The 24,686-nt window shown below is 42.5% G+C and overlaps 2 protein-coding genes and 2 long non-coding RNA genes across 7 annotated transcripts in view; 3 read left to right on the forward strand and 1 right to left on the reverse strand.

Annotated features, from left to right (window-relative positions):
- The first annotated feature begins 9 nt into the window (after positions 1–9).
- LOC147831549 (uncharacterized) lies at positions 10–14,610 on the forward strand. Its single transcript, XR_015521879.1, has 2 exons — positions 10–4,526; positions 11,308–14,610. It is a non-coding gene; the product is annotated as an uncharacterized LOC147831549 (long non-coding RNA).
- On the forward strand, positions 7,453–10,797 carry LOC110439253 (uncharacterized). Its single transcript, XM_087304200.1, has 3 exons — positions 7,453–8,797; positions 8,884–9,354; positions 9,750–10,797. The coding sequence occupies exons 1-3, from the start codon at positions 8,131–8,133 to the stop codon at positions 10,241–10,243; spliced, it is 1,632 nt and encodes a 543-aa protein (XP_087160326.1). The 5' UTR covers positions 7,453–8,130; the 3' UTR covers positions 10,244–10,797.
- LOC147831550 (uncharacterized) lies at positions 10,355–10,797 on the forward strand. The gene is made up of 2 exons (XR_015521878.1): positions 10,355–10,591; positions 10,671–10,797. It is a non-coding gene; the product is annotated as an uncharacterized LOC147831550 (long non-coding RNA).
- A 723-nt stretch (positions 14,611–15,333) lies between the features above and the next one.
- The window catches only part of ncanb (neurocan b), a 294,059-nt gene continuing 284,706 nt past the window's right edge, over positions 15,334–24,686 (reverse strand). For all 4 annotated transcript variants that reach the window (XM_087304198.1, XM_087304197.1, XM_087304199.1 and 1 more), the window contains 2 exons: positions 20,121–20,303; positions 15,334–17,806 (listed from right to left, as the gene is read on the reverse strand). In XM_087304198.1, coding sequence (XP_087160324.1) covers positions 17,685–17,806; positions 20,121–20,303 — 305 coding nt within the window. In that variant the 3' untranslated portion in view covers positions 15,334–17,684. The remainder of the gene's footprint in view (positions 17,807–20,120; positions 20,304–24,686) is intronic.

The following is a 24,686-nucleotide window of genomic DNA, read 5'->3' on the forward strand; positions in this document are numbered from 1 at the left end:
TTTTTTGTTCAAACGCACATTAACAGCTTTGTCCGTACACAATGTTAGTATTAATTCAATGCAAGACTTTGTATATAAGGCCACTGGTCTGGGTTTCTCCCCCAGAGCGATTGACGATTGGCTCCTGTACTAGTAGGCAGGGCTTCATTCGCCATATTGACCGTTGCACTTTTTCTCATTCAAAACTTTATGAGTGACATGTCTTGTATATACTATAGTCTTTGGTAATAGTTAGTTCAACTACTTCTTTAGGTTCCAGAACTCACAAAGATCCCAGAACACATTTGGACAAATCACCATCTCAGCCTAGTAAATGTTTCCATCGCAAACAATTCAATCCATTCAATCTTGATGGAGTCGGAGAGTTGAAAATCACAACAACAACAATAAAGCCCACAACCTGCATTATGACACACAAGGACACGGTCCTTACAAGCCATGAAGGTTAAGCTCTTCCTTAGAGCACAGTGGCGATGTCCAATTGGAGTGGGACCAGAAGTAAGGGGACTCTGCTAGACTAGCTGTCCCTGAAGCCTGAGATGCGTGAAAATCTTGTTGTACTGAAGATGCGCTAAGCTGCTTAATGAAGAAAGATTTCCGGATCATCAGCCATGGACCTACAACAAAGCTACACTGGGCATGTGCATCAAGCCTCACCAGGGCCCAGATGGACTCTGGCAGAAGGATGTTTTGATTTAGTTTGCGACTCTTTTTTTTTTTTTTGGCCTGCTTTGCATCCTGCAGTACTTTAAAAACCTATTAGCAGCTAAGGACTCAGCAACCATCTGCACAAACATCATTATCCTGTTAAATGCGGGTCTTGCAAAGGCTTAGCAGACCTTGTGTATTCATCAATTTAGCTACTGGAATGATAAATGGACTTAAGAATAGGAATTAACCTTAGCACTTGATCACAATGCTAGTACTGCAACTGTATAAATGCATTTCCCAATTGAGGGAAGATAGCTGCCTGTCACATTTGTTTTTCTCGTCCAGAAAGCAAATCCGGGAGAATCTGGCAATTCATATGCTATTAGCACAGTTAGCTTCAGTCAGCGGAAAAGTTCTTGGATGAGATGCTTAATATTTATAGAGCAAAAAAAAAAACAAGAAAAAACAAGCGGGCATATACTTCTTCAAATTCATATCCCTCCCAGAATAGTAACTGGTTCAAAAGGCAGCACCACAGTAAATCAGGAATGTGTTTTTGCAGTTGGAAAAATGCCTAGGTCATCTTAAGAGCAACACTAACTAGATTCCGCAGCTTGACGTCTAATGAGGACAGTGTGCCCTTGGAGTGCTGGGAGAGTCGAGCACATGCAGATTCAGTCGGGCAGAAAGATCGCCCACTACTGCTGCGGAATTGTACTAGCTCGGAATTTATTCAAAGCAGGGTTTCGGTTAATCTGTCCAAATAAATGCAAAGCAATAGTTCCACCAGGAATTTAATATCCTGTCCTTTTCTCACCCTTGTGTCGTTCTAAATGCTTAAATCTGTTGATATGTTGATTGCTAATGCGGATTGTTTTCATGGCAACCAACAGACAATTAAAAGACTTAAAGGGAGAGTTCACCAATAAGTTTACATTTTGTTCTTCAGCTCCATGTAATTCTGATCTTTCATGCTATGCAGGTTAAAACATTTTGAAGAAAACCTGCATTTATCTGACATTTAGAACATATGACACTGCAGCTTTGATGATTAATGCATATATCTTTTTTTTTGTAGGGGTGTGATGAGACGCGTACTCCACAAGATGAGACACGAGACCGGATTCACGAATACGTGATGCCATGAGATTTTTATACTATTTTTTGGAATCCTCAATGATGAAATATAAGAATGGAAAATAGTTTTTTATTCAACTGAAAAAAAAAACATCACAAAATGCAAAACTATTTAGGTGCTTTTTTATTTATGAATATTATTTTACTTCTATTTTAATAAATTGTGCCATAAAGAGCATGCAAACAGTGCAAAATGTTTTGCTATAAACTGGACAAACTCTAAGCTACTGGATGCGAGTATGAATTAAGCACTGATAGGAGAGTTGTTTTAATGGAATTTGATCCCACACGCTGAATGAAATAAAAACTCCTGTTTTTTTTCTGGACGGCATGTGATGATGACGATGATGTTGCATGTGTGTGTGTCATTATGACTTATCCTGTCCTGCACAATGGTAATAGTTCGTTTTGGAGTTTATATGTCTGTACAGCACTTCAAGAATGCGACCAAAAATTGTAATATTTCACGTCTTAATATGTTTTGTTTATGACGATTATGACTTTAAGCATATTCAAACCTTGTTGCGATTTAGTCTCGCAAGATCTCGTAACCCGAGATCTCGTCACATCCCTATTTTTTTTGTATCTATTTTTACAATTTTTGACAAGCGTCTTAATTATATTGTGACAAATCTGATAATCTAATTCTTAGATGTATACAAACACATATTTCATAATTTAAAGAGCTTAAAAATTATATTATTAGATTATGATGGATCATGAATGCCAGCACGTTGGTGGAGAGATTAGTGCTGCTGGAATTACAACACGTTAATTTATTATTTTTTCCAGGAAAACATGAAAGTATCTGTTTATTTAAGAGAAGATTAGAGTAAACACTCTGTTAACCTGGACAGTGTATATATAATGTGAATAAAGCACATCTGAAGTGTATTTAAATATCTACAACACCTCAAATATATTGTTTGAAAACACTAATAAAACCGCCGTGACATAAATGCATGACGTCGTTTACACTGAGTAAAATATTCCTTTAAATTGAATTCAGAAATATTGTAAGACTTTAGAAGACTTGGAAATTAGTTAATTATTTGATTTGACCACATTTTTGTGCCTTTGGAGCTATAAAATGTTCAAAAAACATGTGAAGTTATTAATGAGATACTTAACAATCCATTTGAGCTGAATCCTGTTTATTATTCAAAACTATCATATAGCTTGGATAACTTGGTCTTATGGAAAGTGTTGGGAATAACAGCCCTATAAACACAATAGTTACTTTCCCTGGTAATTAGTTACTTTTATAATTATGTAACTCAGTTAGTATTTGTGAGAAGTAACTAGTTACTATAACTAATTACTCTTTTAAAGAAATTTGCCTCAAACTGCTTATGGACAACAATGTTTTTTCCATACTAAGAGGTATAAACTTTCATCGACACGAAATTGAGCAAAATAATGACAGATTTTCTATTTTGGGGTGTATCCTCCCTTTCAGAGCTGTGTTTATGAATCTATTTGACCTATTTGAAGGGAAACTAAAATTGTATTTCTGCATGAATAAAACTCTTTGATTCTGCACGACTAACACCTTGTTTTGTTGCGTTCCTGTGCTGTTCGGAGTCATGATCTCGCCAGTTTATTAAACGAAAGAATCATAGCTCCTTACAGGAGCAGATACAGGAATATTTACAATGTCTGTCGCCTCAGCGCAAGGATGAAACATCAAAGACCTTGAATCTGACATGAAGAGATAAAGCAGAGGTAGTCAGAGATACTCGCAGTGTATGAATTATTCACCGCGCACTTATTGTGAGCCAATGGACCGATAAGAAGAACTTGCATCCAGTGATGGAGGAAAAGAAAAGATTAAACAACAACTAAAAAATAAATAAAAAAACTGTAGGGAAAAATAAGATACGGTGATGCTGACAAACCAAGCCATGTCATTTTTTAATTAATGTGCATAAAAAAATCTAATCTTTTTTTAAAGGAGCTACCTGAAAAAAACTTCAATATTAGCGACACCGGTGGTCATTAAATGAACTGCAGGCAGCAAACTATTGTATTTATAAATGAAAATCACATAATTTCCTCACCATTATATTGCAAACCTGTATGGATTAATTCCTTACTCCATGGCTATTTTGTATGGAAAAAGAGCAGCATGAACATTCTTCAAAATGCCTTCTTTGGCATTCTATGGCGAAAAAGAAAGTCATGAAGGTTCGGAATGGCATTGTTGTGGTTAGCTATTTCATTAAAAGTGAAAACCCATGAGAATGTTTTTTTCCCTAACAAAAACAACAGCGATTCAATAATATTACCGATCCCATCCAATGTTTTTAATTGACCACTTGTTTGGTAAAGAATATAATACAATGACAGAACTAGAATTCATAAGAACATCAATAAATATTGAATAACACACATGGACCGCATTCACACAGCCTGAATCTGAAGGAAATACTTGAAAAAACCCAGCAGTATCTCAACGCAGAAGATGGTGTTTAAAGTTTGATGTAGCAGCAGCACTGTTTTCTGCCAAGCGTCTAAGAGTTAGCCAGTGTGAGTGAGGTCCAGAGACTCTAAGCAACAAACACATCCAGATTTCATTTTAAACAAGTGAAAAATAAATAAATAAATACATACATAAAAAATGAGAATAGACATTACGAATTAAAATGAAAAGTCTGTACATCACAGAGCTGAGGAGTGGTGTCAAAAGAAAGTTTTATGGTTTCTGTTGTAAGGTTGTTTTGTTAGTGCTGGAGAAAGTAAAAAAAAATCATTTTGAAAACGAAATGCATTGATTTTATTTTTTTGCTGTTTGAAACAACTAACACTCATTTGGGGGATGGTGGGTCTCTAGCGGGGGGGGTCTTTGGAACGACCGCTGGCAAACGCTATGGATGAGCTCACCGGGGGCGTTGGTTGGACCAGGGGGAGAGCCCACCAAGCCATGCCCGGACAGAGACCACTCTCTCCGGCATGACCCGCGCCTGGAGGGGGGGTAGCGCGTCCCTGGGTTTCGCTGACCTGCCGTCGAGATTTCGATAACAGACTCAAATGAAGGACTTAGTGCAATTTTCGATTTCGCGGTTGAACGAACCAGGGGTCTAACGAGGGCCCCGTTGCCCCAAAACAAGCGTTCAAACCCGGGCAAACCAAGTGCGCGCTGCTGCCCTGGTCCTACCAAGGACCCAGGCCTCAATGGCCAGCAAAGCTACCCCAAAACAAGCGTTCAAACCCGGGCAAACCAAGTGGGCGCTGCTGCCCTGGTCCTTCCAAGGACCCAGGCCTCAATGGCCAGCAAAGCTACCCCAAAACAAGCGTTCAAATCCGGGCAAACCAAGTGCGCACTGCTGCCCTGGTCCTTCCAAGGATCCAGGCCTCTTGGCCAGCAAAGCTACCCCAAAACAAGCGTTCAAACCCGGGCAAACCAAGTGCGCGCTACTGCCCTGGTCCTTCCAAGGATCCAGGCCTCTCGGCCAGCAAAGATAACCCAAAACAAGCGTTCAAATCCGGGCAAACCAAGTGCGCACTGCTGCCCTGGTCCTTCCAAGGATCCAGGCCTCTCGGCCAGCAAAGCTAACCCAAAACAAGCGTTCAAACCCGGGCAAACCAAGTGCGCACTGCTGCCCTGGTCCTTCCAAGGATCCAGGCCTCTCGGCCAGCAAAGCTAACCCAAAACAAGCGTTCAAACCCGGGCAAACCAAGTGCGCACTGCTGCCCTGGTCCTTCCAAGGATCCAGGCCTCTTGGCCAGCAAAGCTAACCCAAAACAAGCGTTCAAACCCGGGCAAACCAAGTGCGCACTGCTGCCCTGGTCCTTCCAAGGATCCAGGCCTCTTGGCCAGCAAAGCTAACCCAAAACAAGCGTTCAAATCCGGGCAAGGCCAGTGGTCTGAACACCATGGGAGTTAGGGGGTCCACGGGAGTCAAGGGTCCATTTCTGAGCTGCTAACCCGTCTCCCAGCGTCCGTCACCCCGCAGCAAACATAAGACCCCATCGCAGACGGAGGCTAGAACGACGTGCGGCTGGTGCCCCATACACGAGCCCAGGGCCGGTGGTGACCCATTCACAAACCCAAAGACCGATTGGGTCACCAGCGGTACGTCTTGGCCAGTTGGGTCACCAGCAGCACGTCTGTCTGATCCATGCGGTTTGGAGGAGTTAGTGTCCCCGGGCTTAATAGTGGGGTGCCCGGGCACGGCTGGTGATTAGGTGCAAATCTAGGGGGTCCTTTGGAACCAGCGCTTGCCGCCGGAGAGTGCGTGTACCTCGGGCAGAGCGTGCAGGGCACGGCCCCCCCCCCAACGCTGGATCTCAGAGGCCCCAGGCCAGGGAGAGGGGCTGGGCTCGCTCCCCAAGAAGGGTGTGTGTACCCCGGGCAGAGCGCGCGGGGCACAGGCCTCCCCAACGCTGGATCTCAGAGGCCCCAGGCCAGGGAGAGGGGCTGGGCTCGCTCCCCAAGAAGGGTGTGTGTACCCCGGGCAGAGCGCGCGGGGCACAGGCCTCCCCAACGCTGGATCTCAGAGGCCCCAGGCCAGGGAGAGGGGCTGGGCTCGCTCCCCAAGAAGGGTGTGTGTACCCCGGGCAGAGCGCGCGGGGCACAGGCCTCCCCAACGCTGGATCTCAGAGGCCCCAGGCCAGGGAGAGGGGCTGGGCTCGCTCCCCAAGAAGGGTGTGTGTACCCCGGGCAGAGCGCGCGGGGCACAGGCCTCCCCAACGCTGGATCTCAGAGGCCCCAGGCCAGGGAGAGGGGCTGGGCTCGCTCCCCAAGAAGGGTGTGTGTACCCCGGGCAGAGCGCGCGGGGCACAGGCCTCCCCAACGCTGGATCTCAGAGGCCCCATCAATGGTTCACCAGCGGCTCCATCAATGGTTCACCAGCGGCACATCTTTACGCATCTAGCGCCAAAGGTCCAACAGGAATACGTTATGCCTGGCGCTCACCGGGGCGTTGGTTAGACCCAGGCCCGAGCCCACCAAACCATGCCCGACGGGAGACCACCCTTCCCGGCCTGCTTGTCGGGACGTCCCGCGCCTGGAGGTTTTTGCCCGACACCCACAATCTCTGACCTGCCATCAGGTTTTCGGGGAAGGCGAAGAAATATGGACTTAGTCTCTGACAGTCCAGTCGCCAGACCCCACGGTGACTGATCGATAGGAGCTAGTGTGGCGCCCCAGGGGCCAGGCCCCCACCCAGGCCCCCCAAAGCACCAATGGGGTCGGCCTCTATGGGTGTGGCAGATCCTCCCCGTCCTGGGCGCTCTGTCAGGGAGGCGTGGGGGTGTCCCTCCGCACACAGCGCCCCCCCTTCCCGCCCCGATCTGTGGGTAAAGGACCCAGATGGCCCGTCTGGCTAAATGACCCAGAGCTTGTCTGCTGCTCAGCCTGCCCGCCAGCCCGCCCCCCTGGACTCCGTTTCCCCCGCGCCGATACTCGGCCCGTGCCCCCGCCCCACGCCCCTCGCCCTGCGAGGGCTGGGGGATGTTCGGTGGGTTCGGTCGAGTCACCCGGCGTGGTGAATCGAGGCCCCAGGGGCAGCGTAGGGAACGAGCTGGTGTGGGCTTCGATTCTACCCCCGCCTGAGTGTGTGCGTCTGCATCCCGTCCGTCCGCCCGCAACGCCGCCCACCCCCTGGGTTTATCCTTGCTGGCTCCCGGCTGACCCCCACCCCGCCTACCCTGCTCCCGGGGGAGTGAGGGTGGTTGGTTGGGAGGGGAAGCTAGTGGACTCCGGCGAGGTGAAACGTGCCAGGGTCAGTGGTGCCGGGGTTACGGGCTGTCTGGACCCCCCTTTCGATGGTTGGTGCGTATTCCATGTTGGCTGTAGCAGGTCACAAAAGCTCCCGCGGCTGGCGCGTGTGGAGCTGTCCCCCCCCCCAATGGGGCTCAAACAATCCCCGTTTTGGGGTGGAAAAAGTGAACGTGAATGGCTGTGGAAAAGCTCCCGCTGGCCAGAACAGCAAAATGAAGGGGGGATAGGGAGTGAGGTGGGACACCCCTTCCCCAACTCGAGTCGTGACAAGAGAGAGAGGTGTCGAACCGCTGACCGGGGCAACGATGAAGGGGCGGTGGGGTGCATTGTTTAACGGGACACCCCCTCTGGTTCCTTTGAAAAGGGGGGAAGGGAGTGAGGTGGACACCCCTCTCCCCCCTACTTGAGAAGTCGTAACAAAATAAGGCTTGAACCGAATGGATCTCCGTAGGGCATCGGCTTACACCTCCTGGTGCGGGGGGGGTGTCCTTCCCCTTTAAGAAATACGGGTGCACCAACGTCATGACGCGGAAGTAGACGCCGCCTCCGGCCGCTTATTAACCGCCGCACGTGGCGTGTGGGCCCCTTTCCCCCTCTGCATTGGCTCTAGCACGGTCATGGCTGAATGTGCCCTATGCTTCAACGTCTACAGCCGGCTTGCGCCTCACCTGACGGCCGTTCACAAGGTGGCCAACTCGGACGAGAAGCGGCTGCTGCTCGCGCTGGCCGCCGGCCGCGTGGACACGCGGAAGACACCGTGCCCGGTCCCGGGATGTCGCCGGACGCCAGCCCGCCTAGACAGGCACTTGAGGCAGCACGCGGAGCTCTCGACCTCGGGAAGGAAAGAGGCTATGGGGAGGGCGAAACGCCGGAAAGTAGCTCGGGAGTTGCAGTGGCTGCGGTCCACCCAGCCTGCAATCCCCGTCGTGTCCCAGCTAGCATCGTCCTCCGAGGGGGAGCGGGACTCGGAGGACCCAGAGGCCGGCCGCCCGTGCGCCGACCGCGGCTGCAGGCGCGCCACCGAGCGCATACAGGCTCAGCTCACGGACCTGGGGAAACAGGTTACCAAGATGCGGTCCACCCTGCTCCAAATCACACGCCTCTACCGGGAGCTAAGGAAGGGAGAAGGGGGGAGAAGGAGGAGGAAGAGGGCCAGGAGAACCAGGTCGCCTCCTGCACCACCGCCTCCCGGGCGAGGGGCGGCCGGAGGTCCGACGCCCCCCGAGCCTCCGGAGGCTTTGGAGCCCACTGCCTACCCGTTCCCGGACCACGTCCCCGCGCTGAGTTGAGTATATTTCAGGCACGTCACTGTCGCTCTGCTGGGTGTGTGGCTTCGGGGAAGTTGACTCTTGGTTGTGCTCGTTCCACAGACCTTCTCTTGGGGGAGTTCGAAGGGTACCAACTGGGCAGCGAGCCCACCCCCCGCCTGCGGAACAACGTCACTTCGAAGCTGGGGAGAATCAAAGCCTTCCTTGGTTACATGGCCAGGGGCACCGCGGAGCCAGGGGACTTCCTCTTCCTCAACCAACCAGCCCGAATCCGAGCGTGGGCCGCCCGGCTAGGTCAGACGCGCATGGCCGAGTCCACCAGGCAGCACTACCTGAAGAACGTGGCTCAGTTCCTAGACTACCTCTCGGAGACGCCGCCGGCCGCCTGTCAGCTCTCCAGCACGGCTCTGGTTCTGATTCGAAGGGAGGTCAGAGCCCTCATCCGCGGCATACGCCGGCGTGTCGTCGTGCACGAGGTAAGGACCAAGCAGGCGAAGGAAAGCCGACTGATCCCCAAGGCCAGCCTGGTGCGCTGTCACCGGACCGCTGGGAGGAAAATTCCCGCCCTGCTAGGTAAGCAAGCCCTTCCGCCGTTCCAGCGATTCCCCCTGTTCGTTCTTCCGGGGCACCAACAGCCCTTGGTTCATCCAGCCACGTCTGTCTGCCCCTCTCCCCCGCGAATGGGACTCATTCGGGGGGGAAGGGGGGCAGACCGACGTGGCTGGATGAACCAACAGCTGCTGGTGGCCCTGAGAGGAATTGTGCGTTTCTTCTTCAGGGGCACCAGCAGTCCATGAACTGCTGGTGCCCCTGAAGAAGAAACGCACAATTCCTCTCCGGGCCACCAGCAGCTGTTGTTTGAGCTGCTGGCGCCCCGGAGAACAAGTCACCAGCAGCCAAGAGCTGTTGGTGACCCAGAAAGGAAATAGAACCGTCGGTGGTCTAATCTGTCTAATGTCCTTCACCAGATAGCCTCGAATCCAACCCAAGCACTAGGCAACAGTGGCGCTTCTATGGCTTTCTGACTGGCTACCTAACCTCCATCTCTGGGCACCGCTGTGGAGTCTTCCAGAATCTCACAATCCAGGAGGTTGAAGAGGCCTCCAGAAGCCCCGACGAGTCTGCTTATGTCATTAACGTGAGTATGGCGCAAGTAAGGTGGGGGTCACCAGTAGCATGCTCTCTCACTCACTCACTCACTCACTCACTCACTGCTTGTTCTCTGATGTCAGATTACCACTCAAAAAACAAACAGAGCCTTTGGGGCGGCTCAGCTGTCCCTAAACAGGGAGGAATACAGCTGGTTCCGCAGGTTTTTGGCGCTGCGGGCTGGTCTCCCCGGAGGGAGCCAGGCTACCTATTTCTTTTTCACTTCCAGAGCCAGTCCTTGTCGGACCCTGAACAAGTACTTTCAGTCTGCTTGGCTCAGTATGGGCCTTCCAGGCAAACCCACCTTTACTGACGTACGCACTGCGATCGCGACTCATGTGAGTAGGCATTGTGACGCCCCTGTAACTACCAGCGGCGGCTTCTATCCTAATCAAGCTTCTGTCTCTCTCCGACGCAGGCAAAGAATGCATACTCTTCAGAGGATCGCCGCAAGGTGGCGCAATTCATGTGCCATGACACTTCAACCTCAGATAAGTTCTACGCACTTCACCTCGGACCTCTCCAAGCACGCGAGCGCCGCAGACTCTTTGAAAGGGCCCTGGTGGAGGAGGAGGAGGAGGAGGAGGATGGGGAGGCAGCGGGCACTGAAAGCCCCCCGCGGAAAGGGCGCAAGAGGACAGAGACTTCCGTCTCTCCCCTGGTAAAAATCACATTCTCTTTGGCGTGGACAGCAGAACGTATGGCATTGGCTAACTTCCCTTTATGTGTCTCTTTTCCAGGAGGGAACCAGCAGGAGGACGCTGCCATGGCGCCCTGCCAAAGGGAAAAGCCAGGGCGCTCGCCCGCTCGAACAAACAGAAGACTCTGAATCGTCCTGAATAAATATTGTACAACTTAACGGTCAAATGGTGTTCAGTGTCTTCATTATTCCTTTTATTTATTATCTGTGTGGTAAAAGTAAATTCAGTGGGGACAAAAATGAGCCCTGTCTTCTTAGTTCAACGCTGTATGCCTGCTGCGTCCAGGTCCTGCCTTGGCTACGTTCCGATTGGGACAGATTAGCCCTATCTTGTGTGTTAAAAGTGTCACGTGGGATGCCCTCGTCCAGGTTCTGCCTTGGCTACGTTCCAATTGGGACAAACAATCCCTGCCTTGAGTGTTAAAAGTGACTCGCGGGACGCCCCCGTCCAGGTTCAGCCTTGGTTGATAGCTCATAGGGAGAATGAATCCCTTTTCCAGCACAAGGGGGTGATGGGCTGGACAAATCTGTCCAGGTCTGCAAATGCTTTGAACGCCCAGAAGGCCTTGAGTCCAATTCTGTATATTAGCAAGCTTCTCCCGGGACAGCTCGGTCCTTAGAGATGCATGAATAGGTCAGGACAGGGCAGCTGTGGAGTGGAGGTTAACTTTATGGAGGAATACATTTACTGCTTCTAACAGCAGCGAATGTTGGATAACTAACATTGACCGAATGCCCTTCAAGCAATAAATATACAGGAATGATAATAAATATGCAAAAATAAGAGCTTTAACTATAATTATACTTGAAAATCGTTTATGTTTTGTTTTTTTAGATTGACCATTTTGAGATTCTTCAGAATAAAATGTGGGATTACCCAAGCAAACCTGTTAGCTTGATGCTAAATAGTTGCTATATGAAAGCTAATTTGTTCTGAGTACTTTTATTGTTTCTTTGTTGAAGCCAAAATATTCGGGTTGATTATTAGCATGCTGCTATACATTTGCTACTTGCTACAATCATTTTGGCATGTTACTTTGCTGCTAAAATGTTTGGATTGTTTACTAGCATGTTGCCTGCCCTATGGTTGCTAAAATGCTTTGAGTAAATTGTGCTTTGAGGTTGCTGATATGTTCAGATTGACTAATAACAGTGGCTAGTGTTCTGAATGTTTCTTAGCGTGTTTCTTTGCCGTTGCTTAGATGTTCTGATTGTTTATTAGCATACTGTTATACACTTGCTAAAATGTTTTGATTGGTTATCCGTGTGATGCTACACAGCTGAAATGTAAATAGCAAATTTCTATACCGCTATTGAAGTGTTTTGGTATATCTTGTTGCTTTGTGGCTGCTAAGAGATTCTGATTAGCATTTTGCTATGGAGTTGCTAAGGTGTTTAGAGTGCTATTAGCTTGTTGCTACGCAGGGGCTAATGTGTTGAGAATGTAAGTAGAATTGTTCTGAATGATTCTTAGCATGTGTCTTTGCCGTTTCTAAGATGGTTTGAAATGTTATTAGCATATTGCTATAATGTTGTTAAAGAGTTTTGAATCATTTATTTACCTCTTTGCTTTATAGCTGTGCTTTTTCTCACCGCAAATCATATATTTGTTTACCAAGAAAAGTAATAGCACACCTCTGCTCAATACATTTCAAGACCTCAGGTGTATTTTACACATGGACACCTGTAAAATCTGACTAGCAATATGTTAATCAGTATCATAAAGTCTTCCTTAAACTCCTCTCCCACAGCCCTACCATCAAAGCAACCATGTGCATGACGAATTCGCCGGTAATGATATGACAGCCAGCTGGGATGGAATTTACAGATAGGATTATGTGCCAGAAGAGATTTATATGAGGTAAAGGGCAGACTATGTAAGCACGGTTTAGGTGAACAGGGAATGCCGGAGGTTCAGGTTAAATATACTAAGCAGCTGTGATTTTCAGAAAAATCTGCAGTGCCACAGCTGACTCAACTGGCTTCTTTGTCATGGTAATTCCCTTTCTGACACCGTCCAATCAAAGACATTTCCAGCAGATCAAGTTAGCGCACTAAAAATTCAGATGCGCTACTCTCTTTGAAGGTAATGATGGATGTGTTGTGATACCTGCACTCCTGATTAAACAGAGGACATCATGCTCCTGTCTCACCTCCACAGCTTCCTCTCTACCTCCAACAATCATGTAAATACAAAAAGGACAAGGTTAAACTCTGAATACAATGTGCACATGGTATCAAAACAGAGTAAATGGAAAAAACGGCATTCTTGGCTGCAGCAGCAGATACTGTAGCAAACAAAATGTCACTGCCGAGTGTTTTGCATGTTTTGCTTAGCAAATCTGGCTGAATAAATCATGCATGCAAGCATAAATAAGACTATGTTCCATGAATGTAACTACAAAGGGGTCGTGCAGCTAGTGTAACAACCTCTGGGAGCACGGTTGCTCTGTGGCAATTAGTCAGAAAACTTGCCGGAAGAACGTCCTGCAGCTGCCTTTTGCGGTTCTTCAGAAAGCCTGCCAAAAGACAGCTGCGAACATTCTTTGTTTAGAGGTTCATTTTTATAATCAAGGCTCACAATTAAGTTGCCACATTGTTAGCCATCTGCCTTCCTTCGCTAGCCTCAGCTGAAGGGTGTAAAGAGCTATTAGTGTGATAGAGAGCTACATTAGCAGCTAATGTGGATTATTAGGATTCTGGGTATCAGAATGAGACTCCAATTTTGACTGACAAATTGTATACCTCTGGTACACCTTCTGTTCAACGAAATATGTATATGCGCAGTTGAAAGTATTGGACAAAACTTGAATAGAACATTCTTTACCCCATGTTTTTATAATATTATTAAGTGTATGTAGATTATTAAGTTATATATGTAAATATATTATTACACAACAGTTCTGTCTGGTTCTATTTGCTGATAGCCGTGCAATATTCTGCAAATAACAGCACTTGTACAACCTCTTTACCCTTCACTCTTGTGTATTACTCCGCCCATCTACAGCCACAAGCAGAGGACACTCTACAGTTTGACAAATATTGCTGCTGTAGGACAACATACTGTACTTTTGAGGCTATTTTAGTTGGGAATGTATTTGTTTAGATTGCAACTATGCAGTTTATTTATAAGGATAGTGCCTATTTTTAAATATTTATAGTTTCAGAGCATCGGATTCAGTGCATCACTCGCCATCAGCCTGTCTGAGCAGACCAAAGAAAGTGACGGTTGATGTTCCGCCACAAAATGGCGACAGACCCTGCACAATAACTCCTTAGGGGAGAAAAACAGCATTTTCTCAGTGCATGTTTCAAACTACAGCTGAACAAATAATTTTACATCATGTAAGATTTATCGCTATTTTTTGTATTTTGTAATGCTGTATTTATACCACAGAAACTGGTAGTGTTAGCTTTGCTCTGGCTTTTTCGGGGTTAATTATTGTGATATCCAGATTGCAACAAAGAAATACTGGGAAATGTCTGTAGACTGATGGCATTTCATGCCATTCAGCCTTATCATCTTAAAATGTAAGCAAAAATCATCTGTTTTGTCATCACTTTAGACATTACGCAAGAAAATCATTTAAATACTAGCTTTAAAGTGATTTCTGTGAAGTAGCAACGGTTTCTGCTGGTCTGACGTCATCTGCAGATGTGAATGAGTGGCGGAAGAAAGTAGTTCCTCATACAAAAGGGTTTTTGAGACTCTCTATGTTTGATTTTCTTTTTTATACATATGATTATGCCGTCAAACTATAGTATGAATGCAATATCACACTCGTAGCAGTGCGATATGGCTGTATATCGGCACTGGTGGGATACTAAGCACAAAATAGGGACGCAACGCACCACAATATACATCCAAATCGCATTGCTAATGCTGTTATATTGCTCATATATATAATATTTTTTTTATATTTCAATAAATGTAAAAAAAATTTAGTTATAATAAACACAATACAAAGTCAAACAAACAATTAGATCAATAAAAACAACTAAATAATAATAAATAGTAACAAAATGTTAATTAATCAATTATTTATTGCTAAATCTTCTGTAGTAGTGTTTATTTTACTATAATTTTGGTAAACTGGGGTTAAATGTTGGGAAATGTATCCAATAATACACATCTCTCTCCTTCTGACTGAATTTCAAAATGTACAAAAACAGGTTTAAAAAAAATCCTTCTGTCCCTGAAGTCAATTGCTTCTTTGTCAAAAAAGTGCCAATACCCTTAACATTAATTAAGCTTGCTTAGGTAAAAAAGATGAAGTGTTCTGATACATATTGGCATTTCATCCTCTGAATTTTTGGCTACTTCATTAAAAAAGGTGGACAAAGGTAGAGAAGGAAAGACGAGGGAGTGCTGACGTGAAAAGAACCGGGCTGCGTTTGCAATCTCACAGGGAACAGCGAGAGATAAGCACAAAACTTGGCATTAGAAATGCGCTGCAAAAGAAAGAGTCTGCCCTTTTTTTAAGGTAAGAAGGATAGTTGAGAGGGCAGAGAATAAGAAACGGTCCTCATTTTTGAGTCAGCTGTCGCAGTACTCTTTGAAAAACAGGACACGCACCTGGTAGGGAGGAAAAAAGCGTATGTTTGGAAAGCCTAGACCATATCTTTCGCTCTGAGGAGAACAGAAGGCCAAACACCGCATCTCAACTGGCATGAGCCCTTTGCTTTTTAACCTCCCGATCTTCGATGCTGGAGGTATCCCTGCCTCGCAAAAATTTACCCACGAGCACTTTTAACATCTAACCTGTGTGTGATAATCGCACCATCTGGATCCTTTGTTTTCGTTTTCGTCGCACCCTAGGGAATCCGCCCCTATTTTATTTCTTCCCCGACTGTGCTACATCAAGAAGCTAATTATGGACGTAGCTGCGACCCCCTCCTAAAGCTGTTTAAACTAGCTTGTCACCGGCTGGGTTTGATGTGCCGTATATGTAGCCGAGTGCAATTAAGAACGACGAGTCGAACCTCTAATTCTGGCTCTTTTTCTTGACAGGACAATTTCTGCTCTGAGGGTGAGAAAGTAGGAAATCATTTTGCAGACTATCAATAACAGATTGAAGGAGAGATTTTACAGTAGCACATTTTACCTAACTAATTTTTGTCAGGTCGCTCAAAGTCAATACTTTTAGCATTGAGAAAACCTTTTACGTCAGGATTGTTATAGTTATAGTAACTAGTTAGTAACTATTGTTAGTAACTAGTTATAGGCTGTCTAAGGGTATTTAAACTCCATAAATCAAAGGTGCACAATGATGACATTACAAACCCTCATTATAATTTTTTTGGTCAATGGAGCCAAGAAGATATTTTGTTGAGTGTTAATGCTGCACTTTCCCTTACATTTAAAGGGCTGTAATAAAAGAAATGGTCAAAAAATTATGAAACACATAACTAGAACATTAAGTGGAATGTATGATAGTACAGCCGATTCGAATGTTATCACTCGATTGAATGACCACTATCAGTGGTTATCAGCTGATAAATATGGGCCAGTAGGGGCCTTCTGTGCTTACTGGTAGCCTCAGAAGGCTGTTATTATCCATCCACATGGTTAATCAGCTATAGATCACAAAAAGTAACAAGAAATATTTATATGATTTATTAAATTTCATATTAATTTTATTAACGCCTACCCCTACCATAACCCTAAAGCCAACCATTACAGTAATGTAAAAACAGCACTGGATCTGGAGTCTTTTCTATTAGCATAGCTGATTAACCATGTGGATGAATACTTGCCCATATCTATCAGCTAATAACCACTGATAACTCCCATTCAACCAAGTGATAACATTCGAAGCGGGTGTATAATATGTGAGGTACAGTATATTATTGTTCTGAAAGTACTTATAAAGGTCATTATTTGAAGTAAACAACACTGATATAGATCTAAAATGTTTGTCAAGTTTGATGTTATTAACACTGGACATATTTTTGTGAAAGTAAGATATTTCACGTTTCATCAAACTACTTTTATGGTTCTTTTTTTGGTGTTTTAAATTTAAAAACAAGCTGCTATTCAGCCTTATTTTGTAGCAAAATGAATAACTTTTATTAGAAAATACTTTTTCTGAATGCTTTCAATAAGTTTCTGTGAGACAAAAAGTAAATCATTATTCCCAAAAGACTCCCTTAAATAGGGCTGAAATTTAGTTTACCGTGTTACTAGATTTAAAATCTCAAATTTGAGAGAAAGCTAACATGAGAACACTTTAGGTTTATCGTAAAACTTTTGATGTATTCAAAATTAAAACTATTTATTTATGTTATTGTTTTTAAGATTATTTTACCAAAATGTGAGTGACTAACTTGTTGTCATGTTGCCCGATTTAAAATAAAATGTCATGCTTTCATTAAACTTTCATTGACTTTTGTTTGCTTTTCACACAAATATATTGTACAGCTTTTGATGTCGCCAAATTTATCAAACTAATTTTTGGTACTTATCATTGTATAATTATTTTAAGTGTGACTGCTCATATAGCCATTCACTCATCTCCTTTTGCACTTGAACAGTATAAATACAATAAAAATCATAATGAGCACCACTCCTCGCAACCCAAAACACATCAATACTCAGAAATACTGTATAAATCAGGTCAAAGTCTTACAAAGAGCAAACAAACGTCAAAACGGTCAAGAAATGCCGCACGATCGACAGATGCTGGGCATTTCCAGTCCGTTTTGATTTAAAATGAAATACAATATTTACAAGTAGTACCAACCCACCCATCTCAATTAATGCTTATGTAAAAATACATAAACAGTTACCTAGAGTGTTTTCTACATTGAACGTACGAAATAACTTTCCTCGTGACCGATCCACTAAAATGCGATGGAACATTGACGATAATAAAAAGACGGAAAAGTAAAACCGTTATAGTCCTTGTAAGGTCCAGCAGTTCCCCTCGCTGATGATCGTAAATGGGGGTCGACTGAGCCGGACGAGAAGGGGGGGAAAGGTGAAAGGCCGTCGGATATCAAAGATAAGGAGGTTGAGGTGAAAGGCTGGCGCAAACGGAGGGGGATTATTTGGTTAGAAATGGCCATGACCCTCCTGTTGACCTCGATGGCCTCCTCCTGAGCCGTGCCTCTTGTGCTTTCTGCGCTCGTGGTGGGACTTGTGGTGGTGGCGTCTGTAGCGGTGAGACCTCCGTGCTGAGGATGAATCAGAAATCAGGTCTGAGATATTGATGTGTAGATTAATCTTGACACCATGAAGATTCCAAAACAAGACTGTAAAGTCATCCAGCCATCAAACACACAACAAATTTTGCTAAACCAATAATTATTCAGAAACCAGATATCTTTTTTATTAAAAATATGCATTGTTTTTTGCTAGTGTGTGCATGACACTACAGTTCATTTACTTACAGTGCACATTAATTTTCCTTCTCAATTATTAGACGCTTTGGACAACAGCCTTATCTAAATCAGTGTTTCCCAACCCTGTTCCTGAAATCACACCAACAGTACATATTTTGGATCTCTCCTTTATCTGACCCATTCATTTCAGGTTTTGGACTCTCTTCTAATGTTCAGATGATTTAATTCAGGTGTGTTTCAATAGGAAGAGGTTGAAAATGTGTGCTGTTGGTGTGCCTTCAGGAACAGGGTTGGGAAACACTGATCTAAATGACTAAAGTTTATGTGAGGAAAGCAAAATGTAAACTGTGACTAGTGTTGTGTGTAATCAGTTACAATGCAACTAGTTACTGTAATTAAAGTATTACTTAAAATGTTTAGCTAATTTAATTAGTTACTTATACTTGTTTAGTATACTGTACATATATTCAACAAGAAAATAAAAGTTTTAAAAGTGAAAGTTTAGAAAGTGAAAGTGAAACCTTTGAAAGTGAAAGTAAAAGTCGTGATATCTGGTTAACCATGGTGATCCATACTTGGAATTTGTGCTCTGCATTTAATCCATCCAACTGCACACATACAGCAGTGAACACACGCAACATGAACACAGACCCGGAGCAGTTGGGTAAGGGTGTCTTGCTCAAGCCATGGTATTAAATGTGGTAGGAGCACTGGTTATTCACTCCCAAAAACGCTGGGACTCAACTTGTGACCTTTAGATAACAATTCCAGCTCCCTAACCATGGCTTTAAGTATGAAAGTCATCATTTATGACTGTTTACAGTAGGGTTGTAACGGTATGAATTTTTCACGGTATGATAATCGTCTAAAACAATACCACGGTTTTGACGGTTTTGCGGTATACGGTATGTTACAAATGTTACAAAATAATAGAACAGTGAAGCAAATTTGACTTTTTCCAAATAATATATTTTTAGTTACTATAAACAACACCACTTACAATGAACAAATAAAAATAAGAAAATAATAAATAATGTGTCAAAGTCCAAATAAAGTCCAAATAAACATGGTGCAAATCCTCAGTAAAAAATAGATATAAATATTTACTATACTATAAATAGTTACATAACGAAAATAGATTCAATATGGAACATCCTTAGGTTTTATGTGCCAGCATGGATATGGTTGTCTATGGATATGGATATGGTTGTCTGCAATGCAGACAAACAGCTGCATCTTCATTTACGTCTTTTGAAAACAGCAAGAGCAGCAGTTCGTCTTTGCTGTGTCACTGTTTTGTCATGTTTCTGTGCTGCTGTGCATGCAAAAGTACTTAGTATGAGAATTATTTCATGCAAAACTTTTTTTTTGCGTTTTATTTAGCCGCGCATAAATGTATGCCTATCTCTCATTCCGTGTTGTTCAAAAAGCTTGGTCCACAAACAAAAGTGAAACCTATGCTTATTGGTTGTGATATAGCGAGTTTGAACCAATCTGGGCATGGAGGAGGGACAATGCATCAATGTATCATGTCTGATTTGTCCGGAGACACAGTGACGAGCGTTTCTTTGTCAAATCAGCGTTGTCAAATGTTGATGACGTAACCGCACTGATTCCGGAGCCTCTGAAAGTCCGTGAATGTTATGTGATACAGCACTGGAAAGCTGAGATTCTCTTCTTTATGCCAATCTTTGAATTGTATTAATCGGATCAGCGGATCAAAAGTTATTAAACATTTAAGAGCAATACTTATTTTTAGCCGCGGGCGGCTGTCTCGGTCTTTAAGGGTTAAAACCGTTGATATGCAATTGTTCATGGTATGATAATCGTGCACGTTCAAATCGTGGTAAACCGTCATACCGGTATATTGTTACAACCCTAGTTTACAGTATAGTTGTTTTCATGTACACTCACAATTACAACAAAAAAATGTCAACAATACTGATAAAACAGTACTGATATTAAATGGAAGTGGACTTCTATCCCTCACAAACTTGTTTTGGAATCATCATGACTTAAGGCCAGCATAAGCTATACTGTATATATATATATATATATATATATATATATATATATATATATATATATATATATATATATATATATATATATATATATATTTATAGCAACAAATCATGATACTCACACTTCGTGCAGATGATCTTGGGCCTGTCCCATTTGCCGTTGGCACGGCACTTCACGGTAGGGACGTGACGCTGGAGGAAGCCATCGCCGCACTGGTAACGCACCACAGAGTGAATGTCATAATGAGAACGCTTCCGGCCAATCAGGAAAGCATTGTCCACGGTGGGCGGAGTTCCGCATAGTACTGCAAAACAGACAATAATGTAACACCTACGTTAAATTATATCCACATTTAGTCAGATTTAATTTAAGTAAAGATTTACTAAACATTGTGGCTGATATTTAAGGCTATATTGGTCCGACTTCACCATAAGGTTCCATATAATGCTAATGTATTTATATAAGCAAACAATATTTATTACAATATTTATTAATATTAGTTAATGAAAATGAAGTTGTTCATTGTTAGGTTTTGTCAACTCACAGAGCATTAACTAATGTTAACAAGCTCAATTTTAAATTTTTAATAATGCATTAGTAAATGTTGAACTACGATAATAATGTAACAAATGCTGTAGAAGTATCATTATTACTTTATGTTAGAATATACAGTAACCAATGATAAAGTAAACACTTATTATTGGCCAACATCTAATACATTATACTGTCCACTGTTTCATAATATCCATTGTTTCTGTTGTTAAATTGTGAACGCTACTGCGAATGATGATCTATGGATGCCAACTGTCACATACATTAGATACCACTTAGCCACTTGACATTGAGTTGCAAAACCCTTCAAAATAAAAAGTTAATTAAAAACTATATGAAAAATTATGCATTAAAAAAATAAAATCAATCATACAGCAAATATCTAACAAACAAAATAAAAAGCCATATAAATGCCATCATACGGTAGATGCCATTTTTCAAGTTCCACCCAAGTGCTTGTTACCAAAACAAACAAAACAAGTTAATTCTCCAAAACACCATATAAATAATCATTAAAAACAAGAACAGTGTAAACAATGAAAAACAGATACATCTTAAGATCCCTTCAGTCAATTCATGAAGAATAAAATCAAGTCTCACTACATCGTTTCCATTGAATTCAAGAATAGTAGACCACAAAATGGAAGTCAGGTAGCTTCTGCTTCATGTCCAAGATTGAGTAAAATCTTGCAATATCTATCATAGGTAAAATGTGAAAAATGAATCTAATTCAGCCCTAAAGCACAGCAGCCTACAGTGACATTACAATCTGCAGCAGTGCCTCACAGTGACATTTCATTAGTTCTCCTGCAGTTCCATATGCTTTCTTTAGGTGGCGCCCTCGCAGCTGAAACTCAGGGCACATCCTGTCTGAAGATACTGAAGCTGCTGAGAGAGTGCTGTTGCTCTGTTGTTTTTTAGTGGCAAGCCAGTAAACACCACAGGGAAGAGACCGGAATACAGGTACAAACAGTTAACCTTTGGTTTACACCTCACATTCACACTGCAAAAAATAATAGCGCAAGGCTGTCCGCCATTATCTCCTCAGCTCGTTCATTTAGATGATCATAAAGTTGGCCTGAGGTTTGATTTTTAATGTATTATACTTATACACGGTTGCCATTATGAAAAGCCTGCTTTCAACACTGCTTTATTCAAACATTTTTCAATGCAACATCACTGACAAAATAAAAAAAACCTCTATGCTGCAAAGTGACCCAAAACCCTCTCAAAAATACAGTAGATAACTAAACAGCATTGAACCGTGATTAACCCTATAAATGACTGCCTGGTTGACCAATTGACTTTAAGTTATCACAAAATAAATAAATAAATAAAAAATTGTGTCAGCCACGATTTAAACGTCAAATTGTTTTTGTAAGAATGCAAGTTTAAAGAGTTCAGATCTTATTTAAATGATTTCAGTGAGCTATTTCTAGTTGTAGTAGGCTATGTGCTTATTTAATTATTTATTTAATCTGTATTTATTTTATTTTGTTTTTGATTCCAGTTATAAGTTTGGTATAGCCATCTTTTAATTGCTTTTAATTATGCCTTTAATGTAAATTTCCAGCACTTCATTTGTTTATAATAGTTATACTTGTGAATAATACTGTCACAGTGTCATAACCCTTTATATGGCACTCATCGAAATGCTTAACGGAACAACCCTGGAGTGTTATTGAGGGTTATTACAAGACTTTTAAACTTTTAGGATTTTCTTTTAAATTATGCTCTAATCATTGTAAATGAAGTTGCCATACATATCACCCTATAAAGGAATTCGCTGACACAGCTTATCCGTAAAATGTCACAAAGTCAAATGAAGGCTTTTTGAACTGCACTTTACACAGTACAGATTACTGTTACTGTGCTAATAACAGGGGAAAAACTATAGTTGCTTTAAATAATAAAACAAAATACAAAATGCACTTTTACATTCAACCATGTAGTGTATGAATTTAGTATCATTCCAACACTGTAAAACCCTAAATCAACTTTATCAATTGAAATGAATGTATTTAACTTAAAATTTACTTTATTTCTACTCATTTGAAAAGAGTTTTAAACTCAGTGTTGAAGGTAATGAGTTAGTTAAATACCTCATTAATTCAACTTAAATGGAGTGAGTTCACAGTACTCATATAGATTAGTTTTTCCATGTTCTCAAAAGGTTTGTTGTAATCGGTTTCCTCAAACGTATCGTATCGTCATATCGTTTCAGTCGTTTGATATGCAGTGACATGCAGTCAAATATTTTGCCAAACAGTCTTTAGGGATTTGGGGACACGCAGTCAGATATTCCGCCAAACAGATCCGCCTCTTTTGGCGCTCATAAACAATCATAATGCCCTCGTGCTGCAGGAATGAGGAGGTCTGCTGAAGGTGCGCAGCCGTCGTGCAGTGAGGGGTTTGCGTCTTTAATAAACTACGGCAGTTTTCGTTCATTGAACAGTAAGAATGATTAATACATCCATATGAAACGGTCCCTTAAAAGTCACGTCTTGCTTTCAGTTTTGGGCTTTGGCGCGTTTTGCACTCACACACAAGCGCACCGCGCCAAAGCCCAAGTGAATCGCGCTCAGGCCCACCTCTTCCAACAGGGCTAGGGCCAGCCAAGTGAACCGTGATTGAGCCCGATTCAGCGCACTCACACTTCTCAAACGATCCGGGAAACGGGCCTGGGCACAGTACGGATGGCATAATGTGAGTAGGCCCATAGACTACGACCACTTTTAATATGCGAAAGCCACCCCCCAAATAAGGCAATTTAACCTTAGCTTTGATAGCTCCTCCCCTTCACCATCAGCTCCTCCCCTCCAACGTTACACTTTTGTTTTTACTGTTTGAATAAGTACATCATCTGGGTATTTAAAGGGCACTTATTTTTATACATTTCATTGTAAATAGAATAGTGCATTATTATGTAATTTGGGATGCACCTTATATTTTTTTAAATTTCAGTCTTTAAAATTGTAGTCATTTACATATATTTTGTCTATACACAGGCATCAATGTGCAATTAATCTACAATAACAAACACAATTAATCTGCCTTAACGTTCAAACAGTACTTAGGTTGCCAGGTAATATTCCAAATGTCAACACACATTAATGAAAATATGTATTTTTCCATTTATTCATCTACAGTTAAACCTTTTTTGCAGCCACAAAACATTTTTAAAGTAGATGTTTTTTTGTTAAAGAGTTAATATGTGATTATTATTATTTTTTTATATATCTCAGGACACGAAAAAAAAAAAAAAACGAGCTGGAAAAAATGTGATTTCTAGTCACCTTAGGCCTCGTGGCTTTGGCATTCCCCTTTCAGGTGAGATTTTCTTTATCAAACGCTCCAGAGCAAGGCGTGCCATTAACCTCCTTGCAGAATTTTCTGAATCAAATCAATTCTGGGAAGCAACTGTAGGTTATCTGTCGCTCAGCACAGGCAGGAATTGCCACCTAATCAGTGACGGTATGAGCTGGAATTGATCTGCTGCTGCTTGTAAGTCTGATGAGTTTTGTTGTATGCATTTTTAAGGGTTTTTTTGTGAGGAGAGAGAGAGGTTTGACCTTCTGGGTTGAGGACTTGAGGAAAATGTCACACATAAAAACACTCACTCCTGCACTCAGCATCTGTTCTCTGTCCACACAAACCCAACTCTGATTCAGCAAGAAATCATAAATAAATAATAGACCATAAAATCAATACTCAATCCTGGACACATTGTACACTTACATACCGTAGTCTTTAAGAAGTGTTTGGACTAAGCCATGCTTTAAAAATGTATGAATATCATTACTTTTTACTGAGAAGACAAAAACAAAGAAAAATAAATAAAGAAAAAACTAAAAAGTATAGAAAAAGTATAATAAAATTATTTAAAATGATCTATAAATTATTTTAAATATATATATATATATATATATATATATATATATATATATATATATGTATATATATATATATATATATATATTTACAGTCAGACATTCTTCAATAAAATAGTTCATGTTTATAGATTGTTATTAAATATAAAACAAAACTACAGTAGTCAGCATTTGAAGTGGATCATTACCTTTCATCAAAGTTGTCCTAAAACTATTGAACAATACCCATTTTTGACCTAGGACAA

The sequence above is a fragment of the Danio rerio genome, chromosome 22 (genome assembly GCF_052040795.2).
Source record: "Danio rerio strain M-AB ecotype USA chromosome 22, GRCz13ab, whole genome shotgun sequence".
In the NCBI taxonomy this organism is placed as follows: domain Eukaryota; kingdom Metazoa; phylum Chordata; class Actinopteri; order Cypriniformes; family Danionidae; genus Danio; species Danio rerio.

Excerpts from the sequence above, each read along its gene's own strand:
- LOC110439253 (XM_087304200.1), top strand. The coding sequence starts at position 8,131 with ATGGCTGAATGTGCCCTATGCTTCAACGTCTACAGCCGGCTTGCGCCT. Across the intron at positions 8,798-8,883 it reads GGACCACGTCCCCGCGCTGA|ACCTTCTCTTGGGGGAGTTC; the intron begins GTTGAGTATATT and ends CTCGTTCCACAG. Across the intron at positions 9,355-9,749 it reads GAAAATTCCCGCCCTGCTAG|ATAGCCTCGAATCCAACCCA; the intron begins GTAAGCAAGCCC and ends GTCCTTCACCAG.